We start from the raw sequence: 16,174 nt of genomic DNA on the forward strand, positions 1-16,174 counted from the left end.
AATACTGTACACAGCAATGATGATTATGAAGCTTGGTTGAGGTAGTGAAGTCAGAGGGTGGAAGAGGGTTGGATATTTCCCAGGGAATGCCTTACTGCTAAATGATGAACTAGCACTTGGCTGAGCCCTCAAGGGTTAACGCATTGTTAATGTAGCTTCACACTCTACCAAGCAGCATGAATGGAGGGAGGGGAGACAGCATGGCAGAGAGAGACTGCGTGGGAGACACACAATATGTGTGTGTGAAAGAGAGAAAGAGAGAGAGACACACACGTGCATTGCCCCTTTAAGTATGCTGACCCCACTCTAAGGCCTGGTCTACACTGGGTAGGGGGGTCGATGTAAGATATGCAACTTCAGCTACGAGAATAGAGTAGCTGAAATTGACACATCTTATTTTGACTTACCTCCTGTCCTCACAGCGCGGGATCGAAGGCTCCCCTGTCGACTCCGCTTCCACCTCTCACCCTGGTGGAGTTCCAGAGTTGACGGCAAGCGCGTTCGGAGATCGATTTATCGCGTCCAGATGAGATGCAATATATCGATTCTCGATAGATCTATCACTACCCCCCAATTCGGCAGGTAGTGTGGACATATCCTTTGTACACTGCCTTAAAGTAGAGCAGCAAGCTGAGACAGCAGCTGCTGCCAGAAAGCTCTCTCCATCCTGAGCGCTGTCATTCCAACCCCCGCCCCGCCCCGCTCTGTGGAGATGGGGTAAAGGAGTAGGAAGCGGGGAGGGGGACACCCTGACATTAGCATCCCTCTTCTCCCCCTCGCACAACAAGCAGGAAGCTCCTGGGAGCAGCTCCAAGGCAGAGGGTAGGAGCAGCACATGGCAGTGGGGGGAGGGACAGCGGAACTGCCCGACATTTGATAGCCTGCTGGGTGGCAGCCGCACAGGGAACTTCGGGGAGTGCGGAGCTGATGGGCAGGCTGCTGGTCCACCCTGGCTTCAAGTCCCCAACAGCTAGCTCCAGCGGGCTGCTCTTTCTGCAAGCAGTGGACAAAGCAGGCGGCTGCCAAACAACTTTAAATGACCATGTCCTCTAACTGAACAGCAACACAACAACGAAACATTAACTGGGACGACATTAAGGGAGGAGTTACTGTATTACCCTGTAACAGTTCCACTGACATTACATCCTTCCTACTACAGGCCCCAGTACTGCAAGTTGTTCAATCGGCTCTGTTCAGGCATGAGTTCCACCTGGGAAGAGCCCAAATGAACTACTTTCAACACTGTGGCCTAGATCAGAACCCTGGATTACTTATTTTGCTAAGACTGCCATATTGTTTATATCTCAGTGCACTTTTAATAAAAATATTATGTATTTGCTCTTGGAATAATTATTTATGTACAAATAAAATGATCACTCATATTATGCAGGCACTAGTCCTGACTCCATAGTTAAGGATGAGTTCATATCTTACATACTGCAACAAATACAATACATCAGTTAATTACTGATAACTTCATAGGCCATCAGATTATTGTTTCTTTGAGGTCTGGGATCTAGAACTGCTCAGTTTAGTTTCACTTATAATTTTGAAAATGAAGTAAACAGAAAGGTACGGGAGAAAATATTCTCAGACCTTCTTTACACACTAGGTAAAATAGGACACAAGTCAATTTAAAAATATCTTTTCTATATAACATTTAAATGTTTACAATTTTGAAAAAACTATAAAACCAAATATTAATGTAAATTTAATTAATATTTTTAAATGAAAAAAATCCCTTGTTCGGGAAGTAAAAAAACGGCCTTTGTAATGCTGGAAATAGCACACAAGAATCAAAAACAGTTTAGTCTAAGACAAGGCTTATGCAAAAGGAAAGACCGTAAATGATGAAAATGAAATCAATCTTTTTGTTTTAGTTACTTCAATAAAACACAAAAGTTGTTAGTAATACGTGTAAACTTTTTTTAACATAAAATTGGGATCTCAGGGATGTTCATTTAAATCCTGAAAAGGAATTAATAGCCTTACACAAGGCAAGTAAATTCATTTTCTTTGAGACTGTGTAAAGCTTGGAGAACTTCATATTTTTTTTTCTGTCTACTCTGCAAATTCAGGCCCGGATCCTGCAGTTGACTATATCTGGGCACACCCTCGCCTCCACATAGAGCTCTACTGAAGTTAGTGAGGGTTACACCATGCATAGTCATGTGTAAAACTGGAGGGGTTCAATGATCTAGAGGAACTGGAACAATACCAATTTTACCACATATATTAAACTCAACTATGAGCACACATTAAGATTGGTAAATAGTAATTAAAAATATATACTCTTACGTAAAATGGCTTTTACTAAGACACATGCCACTGATCTTTACAGTGCGCTTTTCCTAGTTATCTGAACTGGGTTACAGATGAGCTAGTGTACAAACACATCACTACAGTACCTGTGAGTCCCTGAAGTACATCTCATACTGCTGTATCATCTGCCTGCTAACCATGCTCCCATGATATACCACGACATTAAGATCAGTCCATGTGCGAAATTCTCTTTCCCAATTGGTTATAGTGGAAAGTGGAGCTATGATCAGGAAAGGCCCTCGTATACCAGTCAGGAGGATTTCATAGAGGAATGTAATTGACTGGATGGTTTTGCCAAGACCCATTTCATCTGCTAAAATGCAGTTTCGTCTGAAATTACAAATATATTTATTAGGCTAGAGGGAACCATAAATGTTGCTCTTTTACTCAAAAGGACAATATCTGAAAACAATTGAAGTTAATAATAATATAAGTCTAAAACAGATAATCAAAACGGAGACAGTGCAGAATAGGCTCAATGGTATTCTGCCAAATGTAATAAAAGCATGAAACTGGGTACCCACCCAGAGGTCCAACTGTACCATTTGATGTAAAAACCCAAGAGGTGGTTAGGGAGGAGGAAAACTCCACAAGATTCCTCTTGCAGAGTTTTCTTTAATTCTCTCTCTCATGGCAGTGTCAGCCTAACCACCATCCTCTCAGTAGGAGTAGGGATTTGGGGTACAAACCACAGATTCCCTGGATCTACTGGAGGTGAGGTCCTGTGATTCTACAGCAGCTCCTGGCTCTGTGCATATTCTGTGGAGGACCTAGCACATGTGGGAGGGGTGAGTGCCATGCTTGGAAGATCCCATCTCCACCCAGATATTGGACATATGATATCCCCATCTCCAAATTTTGGCCACTACAACTAAGACAACAGGTTTAAGCCCCCCAGTGCTAACTTATTAATATGTGTAACATCCCTATGTCTAAGCTTCTGGAATTCTATAAATATATGCATTTCCTTATGTTCTTTCTTCAACCTGTTTGTCCTTACGTGTGCTTTATTTTTTTTGAGGCGCAGAAGCAAGCAGTATAGAGACCCCCACATGTTCCTTCCATGGCTCCCTTCTGGTCCATTCTGTGCTATAAATGTTCAAAATCCTGCTGGTGACTTATTTCTGAATCAGTTTTGGCTTGCCCCCAACCTCCTCCCCCTTCTAATGGTTTTTACTTCCCCTTTCTCTGGTACTCCAATAAGCAAGGGTCTAACCCTTTTGTCTTCCTTGCATAAATGATGCACTAGTGACCTGTGCACTTCACTGTCTTCCAGGATCCAGCTTCCAGTGAAGTGCAGTGTCTGGGGTTTAGTTAAGCGAAAGAAATATTAATAGAACTTTTTGTTTGGTTTTTAGTTAAAATAAAATCTCAAAGACTTGCAAAAGGATGCACATATCTAGGCTGACAACCTGGTATACCAAATTTCAATCAAAAGCCCCTTAAGTATTTTGCAAATGAAACTAAGGCACTATTTCTTCACTATAATATTGCAATCCATTTTACCTATAACACATGTTGAAATGTACATCAAAATGTTTGGTGCCCTTACCTATTGTACCAGTTGAAAAGGAGCCAGTTGAGTCCTTCCAGTTGGTATTCCCTGAGCTGGTTGCCGTTTTTATATTCTCTGGACTGTTCTATCTTCTTCCAGGAATTAGGAGGAGGTCGGTCCTTAAAGGAAAAACAAAAATATTTTAACTAAGCATAAATATTTTCCTGTTTCCAAAACATCACTGTATTCAGTTTTCCTTAGAGAGTGACTTGAAGGATTCTGAGTTTGCTTGTTTTTCTGTGGTTGTGAAATTTATTGTTATTGTTAATCTCCGCTGATTAAATTAATTCATGAATGTGAATTTACATTTATTTATTACACATATGCCTAGAGATCATGAGAAATGCTTTATTAATAATTTGAAAAGCATATAAATTAAAATCAAATGTGAATGACTTTTTAGAAATAAATGCTAATGGTAAAAAGCATTTGAACGTTACAGGAAGGAAAAAAAGATACAGTCTCAGCAGACTGAAAAGGCACACTAAATGTTCGTTCAGGTGCCGCTTCCATAAGTTTGCTCTGTCTCCTCACCCTACCTCCCAAAAGAATTAGGTAACAGATACATAAAACAATTCTGGAAAATAGTGACATTTTAAACAAGTACGAGAAGAACTGAGCAAGATACTAGCAAAAGAGACTAAGATGGCCTTCAGAAATAAAGAAATAAAATCCAAAGCCTGCACATTAAGCAACAAAAAAACCTGATTGTACAAAAAGTAATGTGCCCTTCCCACCCACTGATTATTTATTTTGCCATAAAATACCACCAGAGTTTTTCTCTATGCGCTTTTTATGGTACATTGTGACAATGACATATATGGCTTCTCTTTCAACAAAAGTAATTTATTTGTTGTGCATAATTTTCTATTAAGTTTTTCATTTGTTCAATTATTATCAAGAGGAGAAAAATAAGTCAGGAAATAGCTATGGAGTATATTGTTACAGTTATGCTTGCATATCTGCTCTGGTGTGGAAATGCAAGACCTAATTATCTCTCTGTTCATTTTAGTAGTGGATTTCTCTACAAAAGTGTTTAATCTACTCACCTTTCTATGTTCTACAATGGTAATATACTTTGTATTACTCATTTCTTATTTTAAAGCTTTGCAGAAACTTATCAGAATACTTCTGTAATTTCTTCTGATTAATAAAGTTAAGTATTTTACTAACAGCTATATATGCAGGCAGTAAATGAGAATAGGAACATTACATCAGAGTTACAAATACCAGAGTGATGAACTGACCAGTCAACCACACACCTCATTTAGAACCTGACATACGCTATCAGGCAGCAGCAAGACCCCGCCACCCCCCAAAAAGCAGCAAATACAGAATAGTCCTGTTTAACATAAACTACTAAAAAAATAAAAGGAAAGCAGCATTCTTCTGCATAGTAAAGTTTCAAAGTTGTATTACGTCAATGTTCAGTTGTAAACTTTTGAAAGAATACCCATAATGTTTTGTACAGAGTTAAGGACATTTCAAAGTTATGAACAACCTCCATTCCCGACGTGTTCTTAACTCTGAGGATCTACTGTATCCATAATTAACTGAGAATGTCTTCTCCGGGTAATAAGGTTCACAGAGCTATTACAGCAGGTCTTCACCTATATGCAGCTTTGGAGGCAGAAAAAGAAATGTCTGTCACTGGCAGAAAGTGGATGGACCAGTCCTTGATGACCCAGCCAGTTTTAGTTCTGCCTCCTTAAGTGCAGGCAGACAGTTCTAGACTCTCCCTGATGTCAAATATACCACATCTGTGACCATAACATATAAATGAGAGAGCTGTGCTGCAAAGAGTTTACTGCATAAAGTCGTTAGAGTATTTTCAGTACATTTTACAGATTTTCAGTGAAACTTGTACTATATTTTAACACAAACAGTTGAAGCTTCAAAGCTGGAAGGGAAAAATCCTATCTGACAAATTAGGTATATTTTTACCAATCTCCTTGAGTCAGGCCTGGAAGCTTGCAGTTGTTCAAATTCTTCTATTTTTGCCTGGTCTACATCTTCTTTTAACTCCCAGGTGCTGTCTTCATATGGCAATGAACACCATTTTACTAGGTAGTAAATAACAGGCTGCATGAAAAGAAATACTTAATATTAGCAATTTGTGTACTATGGACTTGATGCAGAAATTATTGGGTGATTTTTATGTCTTCAGTTTTGCAGGAGGTCAGACTAGATGGTGATAATGTCTTCTCTGGCCTTAAAAAAAAAAAAAAATCTATGAATATGTGACTCTTACAGCTCAATGTAATGTCTTCCATTCCCTTTACACACTTCTCTGTTTTTGTCATCTCACGCCTCTATTTTGACTAAGTTTTCAGGACATTAATGTTGTCTTTTATTCTTCTCTAAATACCTAGTATACCTAGGCTTCTATTATTATTTTTATTAATACTACAAAAATGAAAAGGCACTGAACTCCGTAGAGTTCCTATTCTCCTCAGAGGGCTCAAAATACATATTGAACAAAAGGAGTGACAAGCTTATATACACACAAATATTTCAGTCAAAACCACTGACGAAACTCACATCATTAAGATTTTATTCTGCACTCCACTAAAATAAAAACAGGTGATACAACCACAAAACATAGAGAATTTGTGTTTTTGGCTTACTTCAGGTTACGTTTGGTCAAATATTTACCTCACCAGTGTCCTTATCTTCACAAAAGGAGACTTCTAGCACCCGGTCCACTTCAACATAGTCAGGATTAAAAGGTTCTTCTTCTATCTGCAATTTAAGAGTAATATAAATAGTAATCTGGGGTTATGTGGGGAGGAGACCAGTTCTGCTGTGATTTAATACACCAGCTTTTACCTCTTTAGGTATAAATACGAGTAAGCAGTCTCAATCTAATGCTTGTGAGCTTTTGTCCACATTATCCACCTCAAAACCACTGCTCTGCTGGGATACCTACAGAAAACTTGACAATGGTTAGGCTGCTGGTCTGCGGAGAGCACAGCCTATCATGCTGACCAATTTTGTCTCTTTCCTTGTTCTCCCTCAGTCTGTCTATATCCATCTGTTGTCTCTTATCTTATACTTAGATTGTAAGCCCTTTGGGGTAGTAACTGTCTTTTTGTTCTGTGTCTGTACAGAGCCTATGCAGGACCATGGAGTTCTGGTCCATGACTAGACTCCCAGGCACTACAATAACCGAAACAACAATAAAAACAACATCACCCAACAATTAGAGAGACAACTGATGCCACAAAGAGACCTAGCTCAAGAACAGAAGTGTTGTAATTTAGGACTGAAGTACACTGACATAAATGTCAGGAAGTTTGCCCTATACAGTGCTATCCATACTCTGCCTGTCTGTCAGTCATCAATAGTACCACTCGCTCATGATCACAAAGTTACGCAATTAATCCTGACTTTAAAAGACACAAGTACTTAAGTAACTACAGATGACATTCTTTGCATCAAATAAATTTAAAAAGAGACAAAAATCCAAGACCCTCTCTTCATTTAGCATTAAAATTCAATTGCGTAATTCAAAATAAATGCAAAGGAGGAAATTGCAAAGCTTTTGGCAAGCAAAAGTCTAATTTACTGTGTATTTTTCTTACATCTGCAAAAAAGTGGCCTCTCTGTGCTTGCCTCAGCTTGAACCGTTTAATTTTCTGCTGGATTCTTTTATCTTTCAAAAGCTGCTGTTCTGTGGCCCATTCACAGTGAAGATAGGAGCTAAAATTACAAAACATTAAGTTAATATATTATTACAAGAAAAGTTTTTATACTTATTTTATCCTACAGTTCCCACAATATGCAATCATTGAAAGAGGACAGTCATGTGTCTTTCCATACATTTTTATGTGCACAATATGTTCTACCATTTTGTTCAGTCGGTTTATTCCCCCTCCTTCGACATACATGCACTTTAGATTGACGCCATGTGGTTACAGTACCCTTAATGAATAACATATCAAACACCTTTTCCCTCTCTAGAGGAGTAGTCTCCAAAGTGGGATGCGACACCCCATGGGGTGCGCAAGAGAATACTTCGGGGTGCACAGCAGGAGGAGCGCCGCTTCGGCAGTTCGGATGGCATATTTCTTTTTGCACTTTGGCAGTTCGAGAGTAAGTCCAAGTGGCTTTTTTGTAGTTGTTGTTGTTGCTGCTGCTGCTGCTTGGGGCAGCAAAAATGGTAGAGCCAGCCTTGCAGCACGATAGTGAGTGCGTGCTCAAAAAAATGTTTACTGATAGGGGTGCATGATCAAAAATGTTTGGAGACCACTGCTATAGAGCTCAAAAGACATTTTTGGCCCTAATTCTGTAATGTGTTGCATATGGACTGATCTCAGCAAGCACATGGAATCCCAGTGAAGTTAACGGGGCTCCATACAGCTGCATGCCTCACATGCCTCACTTTGCAAGATCAGGGCCTTTGTTCATACAGCGATAAGATAATTAACATCTTAACAGAAAGAGCTTATTAATAAAAAATATCTTGCTGAGTAAGTTTCAGTTCTTTTAATGAGAAAACTTTTAAACTGCAGAACATCTGGGCCCCAATTCTGGAGATTTATACTGAGGAGTAACAATATGATGAGACTATTCATATGGACAAAATTAAACACGTGCTTAAGTCTTTACAACGTAAAAGATCTTAGTGATGAGAGGAGAGGGGAATATGCTATATGAAAGAGGGCTTTTTTTCATCATCAACGCCTACTATTTTCCATTTTGGATTCAAGCTGATCATGCTGGATTTGTAGACTTTATATGATTTTACTTGTGGCACCACAGAGAGTAACAAATTTATTTGAGCATAAGCTTTTGTAGGCTACAGCCCACTTCATCGGATGCATAGACTGGAATACACAACAAGAAGATATTTATACATACAGAGAACATGAAAAGGTGGAAGTAGCCATACCAACTGTAAGAGGCCAATCAATTGAGATGAGCTATCATCAGCAGGAGAAAAACAAACAAACAAACAACTTTTGAAGTGATAATCAAGATAACCCATAAAAGGTGTGAGAATACTTAACATGGGGAAACATGTTCTCTCTATGTATACATATCTTCTTGCTGTATGTTCCAGTCTATATATCCGATGAAGTGGGCTGTAGCCCATGAAAGCTTATGTTCAAATACATTTGTTAGTCTCTAAGGTGCCACAAGTACTCCTGTTCTTTTTGCGGATACAGACTAACATGGCTGCTACTCTGTAATATGATTTTGTTTCCTATGGGCAGAACTCCTTTTACTTTATTACAAGAACAAATTCCGTGGCAAGCCTGCATAAATTCTACCACAAGACCCGTAGATTTGATGGCAATGTTAATTTATTCTATGTTCAGGAATTACCTTTCATTCCTGTACTCCCCCTCCAAACACACCCTTCTGATTCACAGTTGAAAATACTAATGTAGATTTTATCAGTTACTATTTTTAGCAACTTTCCCCCAAGTTTTCTCGGCAACCTGTCTCCACAGGCCTCAACAATTGTGATGGTCAGGGGCGGCTCCAGGCACGTGCTTGGGATGGCAAGCTGCGGGGGGAGCTCTGCCGGCACCGTGGGGGCAGCAGGCAAAGTGCCTTCGGCGACTTGCCTGCGGGAGGTCTGCTGGTCTCGCAGCTTCTGGACCTCCCACAGGAACGGCTGCCTAGAGCCACCCCTGGTGATGGCATCCAGGTGATCCAGTTCAGAACATCCTCCCCACCTCAAGTGTGCCAGGAAAAGGGGGAGCTTGTAGCTAGCTTCAGTTGCTCCTCTCTTTGTTTTCCCTAGTGGCAGCCTACCAGTCTACACTTTTGGTTCAACCTTTGTTCTATGGCTGCAAACTGAAGTTCAGACTGGGTTCCCGAACTCCTTGTTGCATGGCTCCAAGGAAACGGGTAAGGAATACACACCGTATCCAGTTAACAATCTGTTACAGGGAAAGCTGGAAATCAACAGGCAGCTGCTGACAGGACCCAGCAGAGCAAAGCCACAGGTAAACACACTGTGGGAACTTCTGCAGCAAAAATGCTGAATTCCCTGAATTCCCAAATTCTGTGGGAGCAAAAATATGTAGTACAGAAGGGTCTTATTTAACATGATGCAGCACTTCACATATCCTAAAGCTTATTTCAGGCATTCTACAAACTCAAGAAGACAACACTCTTGTGGTATACTTTCTGTTCACATATTTATGTTTTCTCCACAACTAGAAGAGCTAGAAACATTTTTCTTAACGAAAGCTGATATTCAGGAATACTTGGCACTTAATGAACATTTAAATTTTCATTTTATTTAAATAAATAAGAATTACATTTTATCTGAATTTGAAAAAAGCAAACAAAATGATGTTCACTGTGCCTCTACGAATCCAATCTATACTCTTAGCAGTTACTTAGTATCTCTGAATAAAATTCTTACCAATTGTCAAGTGCTGAGCGACAAAGACAGATGGGTTTTGGGAGGACAAATAGCTTCAGATTTACTTAATATAAAACTAACTAAATTAAATTTAACATCAGGTAAGTACCTCTTGCTAAATCTGACATATATGAAAACTCACTCTGTCGTCAGAGATTGAAATTTTTAAAAATAATTATCTTTTAAAAGTTGTCATTCCTAGACAACATTACCACTACTACTAAGCTGGTTATATTATAGGTACAAGCACTACTTATAATTTGTGCATAGACAGTTAATGTAAGAACTGAATAAAACATAGCAATTTACATTTTTAAAAATGAATGGGAGTACTTGTGAAGAAAAAAAAAAAAACAACTCAGCATGAGGGAAAGTGGCAAAATCTGGCCCTAAATGTTTTTTAAAATGTTTTTAACTGATGCAACCTATAGTACATCAATGGGATAATATCTAACTAGAAAACTTCTTTTGCTTTTTAAATAGCCAACTTGTACAAACAACTGTAATACTTACTAGTTCTTGTATTTTACAAAAAATTCTTCTTCTTCCATTGTCATTCCAGCAGATATCTAAGAAAGTAAATTCAAGATTTTTTAGACTCATGGACATTTAAAGCACATCTTAGAATAAACAATTCCCTCATGCACACACCACCCTCATTTTAGTCACAATTACTCACTTCTTTCTTCACTATCCTGGAGGATAAAATTTTATCTACAATTGCTGCATCTTCTTCACTTGGGTTCTCCTAATAAATGTGGAAAAATAATTAAATGATTACAGTCAGTACTAGGCAATCTCTTTAGAGACGTGGAAGGCTGAAAAAGCCTGGGGAACACAGTGGTATGTTAAAAGGCCAGCATGTACTGCAAAAACAGTTTCTTTTTCTCTTTTCCTTAATGAACATAAACTTTCTTTTTCCTTTCAGCCAGTGACAAAAATCTTTCAACAAATCTTTCCCTTGACTGGTTATTAACTTGTCACTTTGTTTATTAAAAAAAAAAAAATCCAGATGAACACAAAATGAGTATTTTTTAAAAAATGTATTCTAAAGTAATCCTTGTACTTTTTACTTTGGTGAGGTAAATTCAATCCATTTTCTGTACCATGTATTACCAGAGCATAAGAACATAAGAATGGCCATACTGGGTCAGACCAAAGATCCATCCAGCCTAGTATCCTGTCTACCGACAGTGGCCAATGCCAGGTGCCCCTGAAGGAGTGAACCTAACAGGTAATGATCAAGTGATCTCTCTCCTGCCATCCATCTCCACCCTTTGATAAACAAAGGCTAGGGACACCATTGTTACCCATCCTGGCTAATAGCCATTAATGGACTTAACTTCCATGAATTTATCTAGTTCTCTTTTAAACCCTGTTATAGTCCTAGTCTTCACAACCTCCGCAGGCAAGGAGTTCCACAGGTTGACTGTGCGCTGTGTGAAGAACAACTTCCTTTTATTTGTTTTAAACCTGCTGCCCATTAATTTCATTTGGTGGCCCCTAGTTCTTATATTATAGGAACAAGTAAATAAGTTTTCCTTATTCACTTTCTCCACACCACTCATGATTTTATATCCTTCTATCATATCCCCTCTTCGTTTCCTCTGTTCCAAGCTGAGAAGTCCTAACTTCTTTAATCTCTCCTTATATGGGACCCTCTCCAAACCCCTAATCATTTTAGTAGCCCTTCTCTGAACTTTTTCTAATGCCAGTATACATTTTTTGAGACGAGGAGACCACATCTGTACGCAGTATTCGAGATGAGGGCGTACCATGGATTTATATAAGGGCAATAAAATATTCCCCATCTTATTCTCTATCTCTTTTTGATTCTTAGCATCTGGTTTGCTTTTTTTGACTGCCGCTGCACACTGCGTGGACATCTTCAGAGAACTATCCACGATGACTCCAAGATCTTTCCTGATTTGTTGTAGCTAAATTAGCCCCCATCATATTGTATTTATAGTTGGGGTTATTTTTTTCAATGTGCATTACTTTATATTTATCCACATTAAATTTCATTTGCCATTTTGTTGCCCAATCACTTAGTTTTGTGAGATCTTTTTGAAGCTCTTCACAGTCTGCTTTGGTCTTAACTATCTTGAGTAGTTTAGCATCATCTGCAAACTTTGCCACTTCACTGTTTACTCCTTTCTCCAGATCATTTCTGAATAAGTTGAATAGGATTGGTCCTAGGACTGACCTTTGGGGAACACCACTAGTTACCCCTCTCCATTCTGAAAATTTACTATTTATTCCTACCCTTTGTTCCCGGTCTTTTAACCAGTTCTCAATCCATGAAAGGATCTTCCCTCTTATCCCATGATAACTTAACTTATGTAAGAGCCTTTGGTGAGGGACCTTGTCAAAGGCTTTCTGGAAATCTAAGTACACTATGTCCACTGGATCCCCCTCGTACACGTTTGCTGACCCCTTCAAAGAACTCTAGTAGATTAGTAAGACATGATTTCCCTTTACAGAAACCATGTTGACTTTTGCCCAACAAATTATGTTCTTCTATGTGTCTGATAATTTTATTCTTTACTATTGTTTCAACTAATTTGCCCGGTACTGACATTAGACTTATCGGAATGTAATTGCTGGGATCACCTCTACACCCCTTTTAAATATTGGTGTTACATTAGCTATCTTCCAGTCACTGGATACAGAGGCTGATTTAAAGGATAGGTTACAGACCATAGTTCATAGTTCCGCAATTTCACATTTGAGTTCTTTCAGAACTCTTGGGTGAATACCATGTGGTCTCGATGACTTGTTACTGTTAAGCTTATCAATTAAATTCCAAAACCTCCGCTAGTGACACTTTGATCTGTGACAATTCTTCAGATTTGTCACCTACAAAGGATGGCTCAGGTTTGGGAATCTCCCTAACATCCTCAGCCACGAAGACTGAAGCAAAGAATTCGTTTAGTTTCTCCGCAATGACTTTATCATCTTTAAGCTCCTTAAAAAGCTCAGCTCCTTTTGTATCTCAATTGTCCAGGGGCCCCACTGGTTGTTTAGCAGGCTTCCTGCTTCTGATGTATTTAAAAAACATTTTGTTATTACCTTTTGAGTTTTTGGCTAGCTGTTCTTCAAACTCCTATTTGGCATTTCTTATTATATTTTTACACTTAATTTGGCAATGTTTATGCTCCTTTCTATTTACCTCACTAGGATGTGACCTCCACTTTTTAAAAGATGTCTTTTTATCTCTCACTGCTTCTTTTACATGGTTGTTAAGCCACAGTGGCTTTTTTTTAGTTCTTTTACTGTGTTTTCTAATTTGGGGTATACATTTAAGTTCGGCCTTTTTTATGGTGTCTTTGAAAAGTGTCCCTACAGCTTGCAGGGATTTCACTCTAGTCACTGTACCTTCTAACTTCTATTTAACTAATCTCCTCATTTTTGCATAGTTCTCCTTTCTGAAATTAAATGGCACAGTGTTGGGCTGTTGAGGTCTTCTTCTCACCACAGGAATATTAAATGTTATTATTTTATGGTCACTATTTCCAAGCTCTCCTGTTATAATTACCTTTTGGACCAGATCCTGTACTCCACTCAGGAGACTTGCCTTGTGTACCAGCTGCTCCAAGAAGCAGTCATTTAAAGTACTGAGAAATTTTGTCTCTGCATTTCATCCTGAGGTGACATGTAGGCAGTCAATATGGGGATAATTGAAATCCTCGACTATTATTGAGTTCTTTATTTTGATGGCCTCTCTAATCTCCCTTAGTGTTTCATCTTCACTATCACTGTCCTGGTCAGGTGGTCGATAATAGATCCCTATTGTTATATTCTTATTAGAGCATGGAATTACTATCCATAGAGATTCTATGGAACATGTGGATTCATTTAAGATTTTTACTTTATTTGATTCTACATTTTCTCTCAGATATAGAGCCACTCCACTCCCCTCCCTCCTGCATGACCTGTTCTGTCCTTCCAATATATTTTGTACCCAGAATGGCTATGTCCCATTGACTATCCCCACTCCACCAGGTTTCTGTGATGCCTATTATAGCAATATCCTCCTTTAACAGGAGGCACTCTAGTTCACTCATCTTATTATTTAGACTTCTAGCATTTGTGCAAAAAGCACTTAAAAACTTATCACTGTTTATTTGTCTGCCCTTTTCTGGTGTGCCAGATTCTTTTTTACGTGAATGTTTCTCGTCTGATCGGGCCCATACTTTATCCTCTTCCATCCTCTTCTCCTGACTGGAACCTAGAGAATATCTATCAATAGACTCTCCTCTAAGAGACGTCTCTGTCCGATCCACATGCTCTGCTGCAGCAACTGACTTTTCCCCATTTCTTAGTTTAAAAGCTGCTCTGCAACCTTTTTAATGTCAAGTGCCAGCAGTCTGGATCCACTTTGGTTTAGGTGGAGCCCATGTTTCCTGTATAGGCTCCCCCATCCCAACAGTTTTCCCAGTTTCTAATAAATTTAAACCCCTCCTCTCTACACCATCGTCTCATCCATGCATTGAGACTCTGAAGCTCTGCCTGCAGTGGTGCTTTGTTGGTCAAAAATTTAAGGATGTAATGCTAAAGTTCCAACATGTTTAGCATTTTGCTGATCCATCACACTATTTGTTCGTTCAGTTAAAGTATAAAATAGTTTCAAATGCCTATTTCTGTGAAGCTCAAAAACAGTCACCAAAGCCCCTCTGGGTTCTATATATTCATGAAAATGCTAGATTGAACTGAATACAGAACCTTTTAATAAACTTCCTTTCTACACAGTATATAAGATGTCACAATTTTTAATAGGTACTTATCTTTAACTGTAACTTAATTATGATGGCTAATATTTTTGTCAAAGAAGGAAAAGTGTTAGTTGGCCATTTAGCTGAAAGCATTGATGAAAGCTTAGGAAGATGCCAACTGCATTTATATAAAGTGTATCTTAATAATAACCATATTTTAATCTCTAATTGTTTTGCTTGAAGGTTAAGATGGTTTGGTTTATAATATTACTTTATTATAGGTGAGATGTGGCATTATTCAGCACAATATATCCTACATAAGATACGGGTATCTTATAAAGCAATTTTTTCAAAAACATCTTAATACGTATTTGTTGAGTTACTACTTATTCTCATAGAAAGGTCATCTGGAAGCAACATTGTTTGAGTATTAGAGACCACATAAGCATATGTTGACGTGTCATGGAAAGTTAAAAATCATGGTAGTACAGAAGGCAGAATTATCTCTAGAATATTTGTCTTTTCTTCCTTAGCTTTTTTAGAATCTGAGAATGAAAATAGGGGATGAGGTCTTTTCTACTGTTTACTTTTTAAAATCATAGCCCTCTCCTTGAGTCATCAAAATTATTATTTCAACATCAAACTGATATCACCAGGGATCCTAGTTTTCCATTATATAAAAAAAACAAATTTGCCTATAAAAAAACATAAAATCCATGTTTTTCCATAACTAAAATGAAATGTTTAACTTGAATTTCCCTAGCCACAATTTATACAGGTATCAGTTGAACATAATGTGTTACTGATATTTAAATTTTTAAGCAAGTCTGAAGCCTACCAGTGCCATCTATCATTATAATAAAATAAAGTTAACAGAATTGTGATTTGTATTTCTTATATATACCAAATACTTCTCTGTCTTCATTCTGTATTTTCAGCTAACACGGTTTGGGCTGTCCGCCTGGCAGCAGGGCTCGGACACCGTCCTGAGCTCAAGCCCAAGCCTGCAGCCCCGGGCTCAGGCCTGGTCTACACTATGCGTTTAAATCGATTTAAAGAGCGTTAAATCGATTTAACGCTGTACCCGTCCACACTACAACGCCCTTTATATCGATATAAAGGGCTCTTTAAATCGATTTCTGTACTCCACCCCGACGAGAGGAGTAGCGCTAAATTCGATATTAACATATCGGATTA

The 16,174-nt window shown here is 38.5% G+C and overlaps 1 protein-coding gene across 14 annotated transcripts in view; it reads right to left on the bottom strand.

Moving 5' to 3' along the window:
- The window catches only part of CHD9 (chromodomain helicase DNA binding protein 9), a 217,122-nt gene that overhangs the window by 91,090 nt on the left and 109,858 nt on the right, over positions 1 to 16,174 (bottom strand). For all 14 annotated transcript variants that reach the window (XM_032805367.2, XM_032805366.2, XM_032805364.2 and 11 more), the window contains 7 exons: positions 10,942 to 11,010; positions 10,776 to 10,831; positions 7,462 to 7,579; positions 6,533 to 6,619; positions 5,822 to 5,959; positions 3,875 to 3,996; positions 2,409 to 2,652 (listed from right to left, as the gene is read on the bottom strand). In XM_032805367.2, the coding sequence (XP_032661258.1) occupies positions 2,409 to 2,652; positions 3,875 to 3,996; positions 5,822 to 5,959; positions 6,533 to 6,619; positions 7,462 to 7,579; positions 10,776 to 10,831; positions 10,942 to 11,010 (834 nt within the window). The remainder of the gene's footprint in view (positions 1 to 2,408; positions 2,653 to 3,874; positions 3,997 to 5,821; positions 5,960 to 6,532; positions 6,620 to 7,461; positions 7,580 to 10,775; positions 10,832 to 10,941; positions 11,011 to 16,174) is intronic.

Source organism: Chelonoidis abingdonii, chromosome 19, assembly GCF_003597395.2.
Source record: "Chelonoidis abingdonii isolate Lonesome George chromosome 19, CheloAbing_2.0, whole genome shotgun sequence".
Lineage (NCBI taxonomy): Eukaryota > Metazoa > Chordata > Testudines > Testudinidae > Chelonoidis > Chelonoidis abingdonii.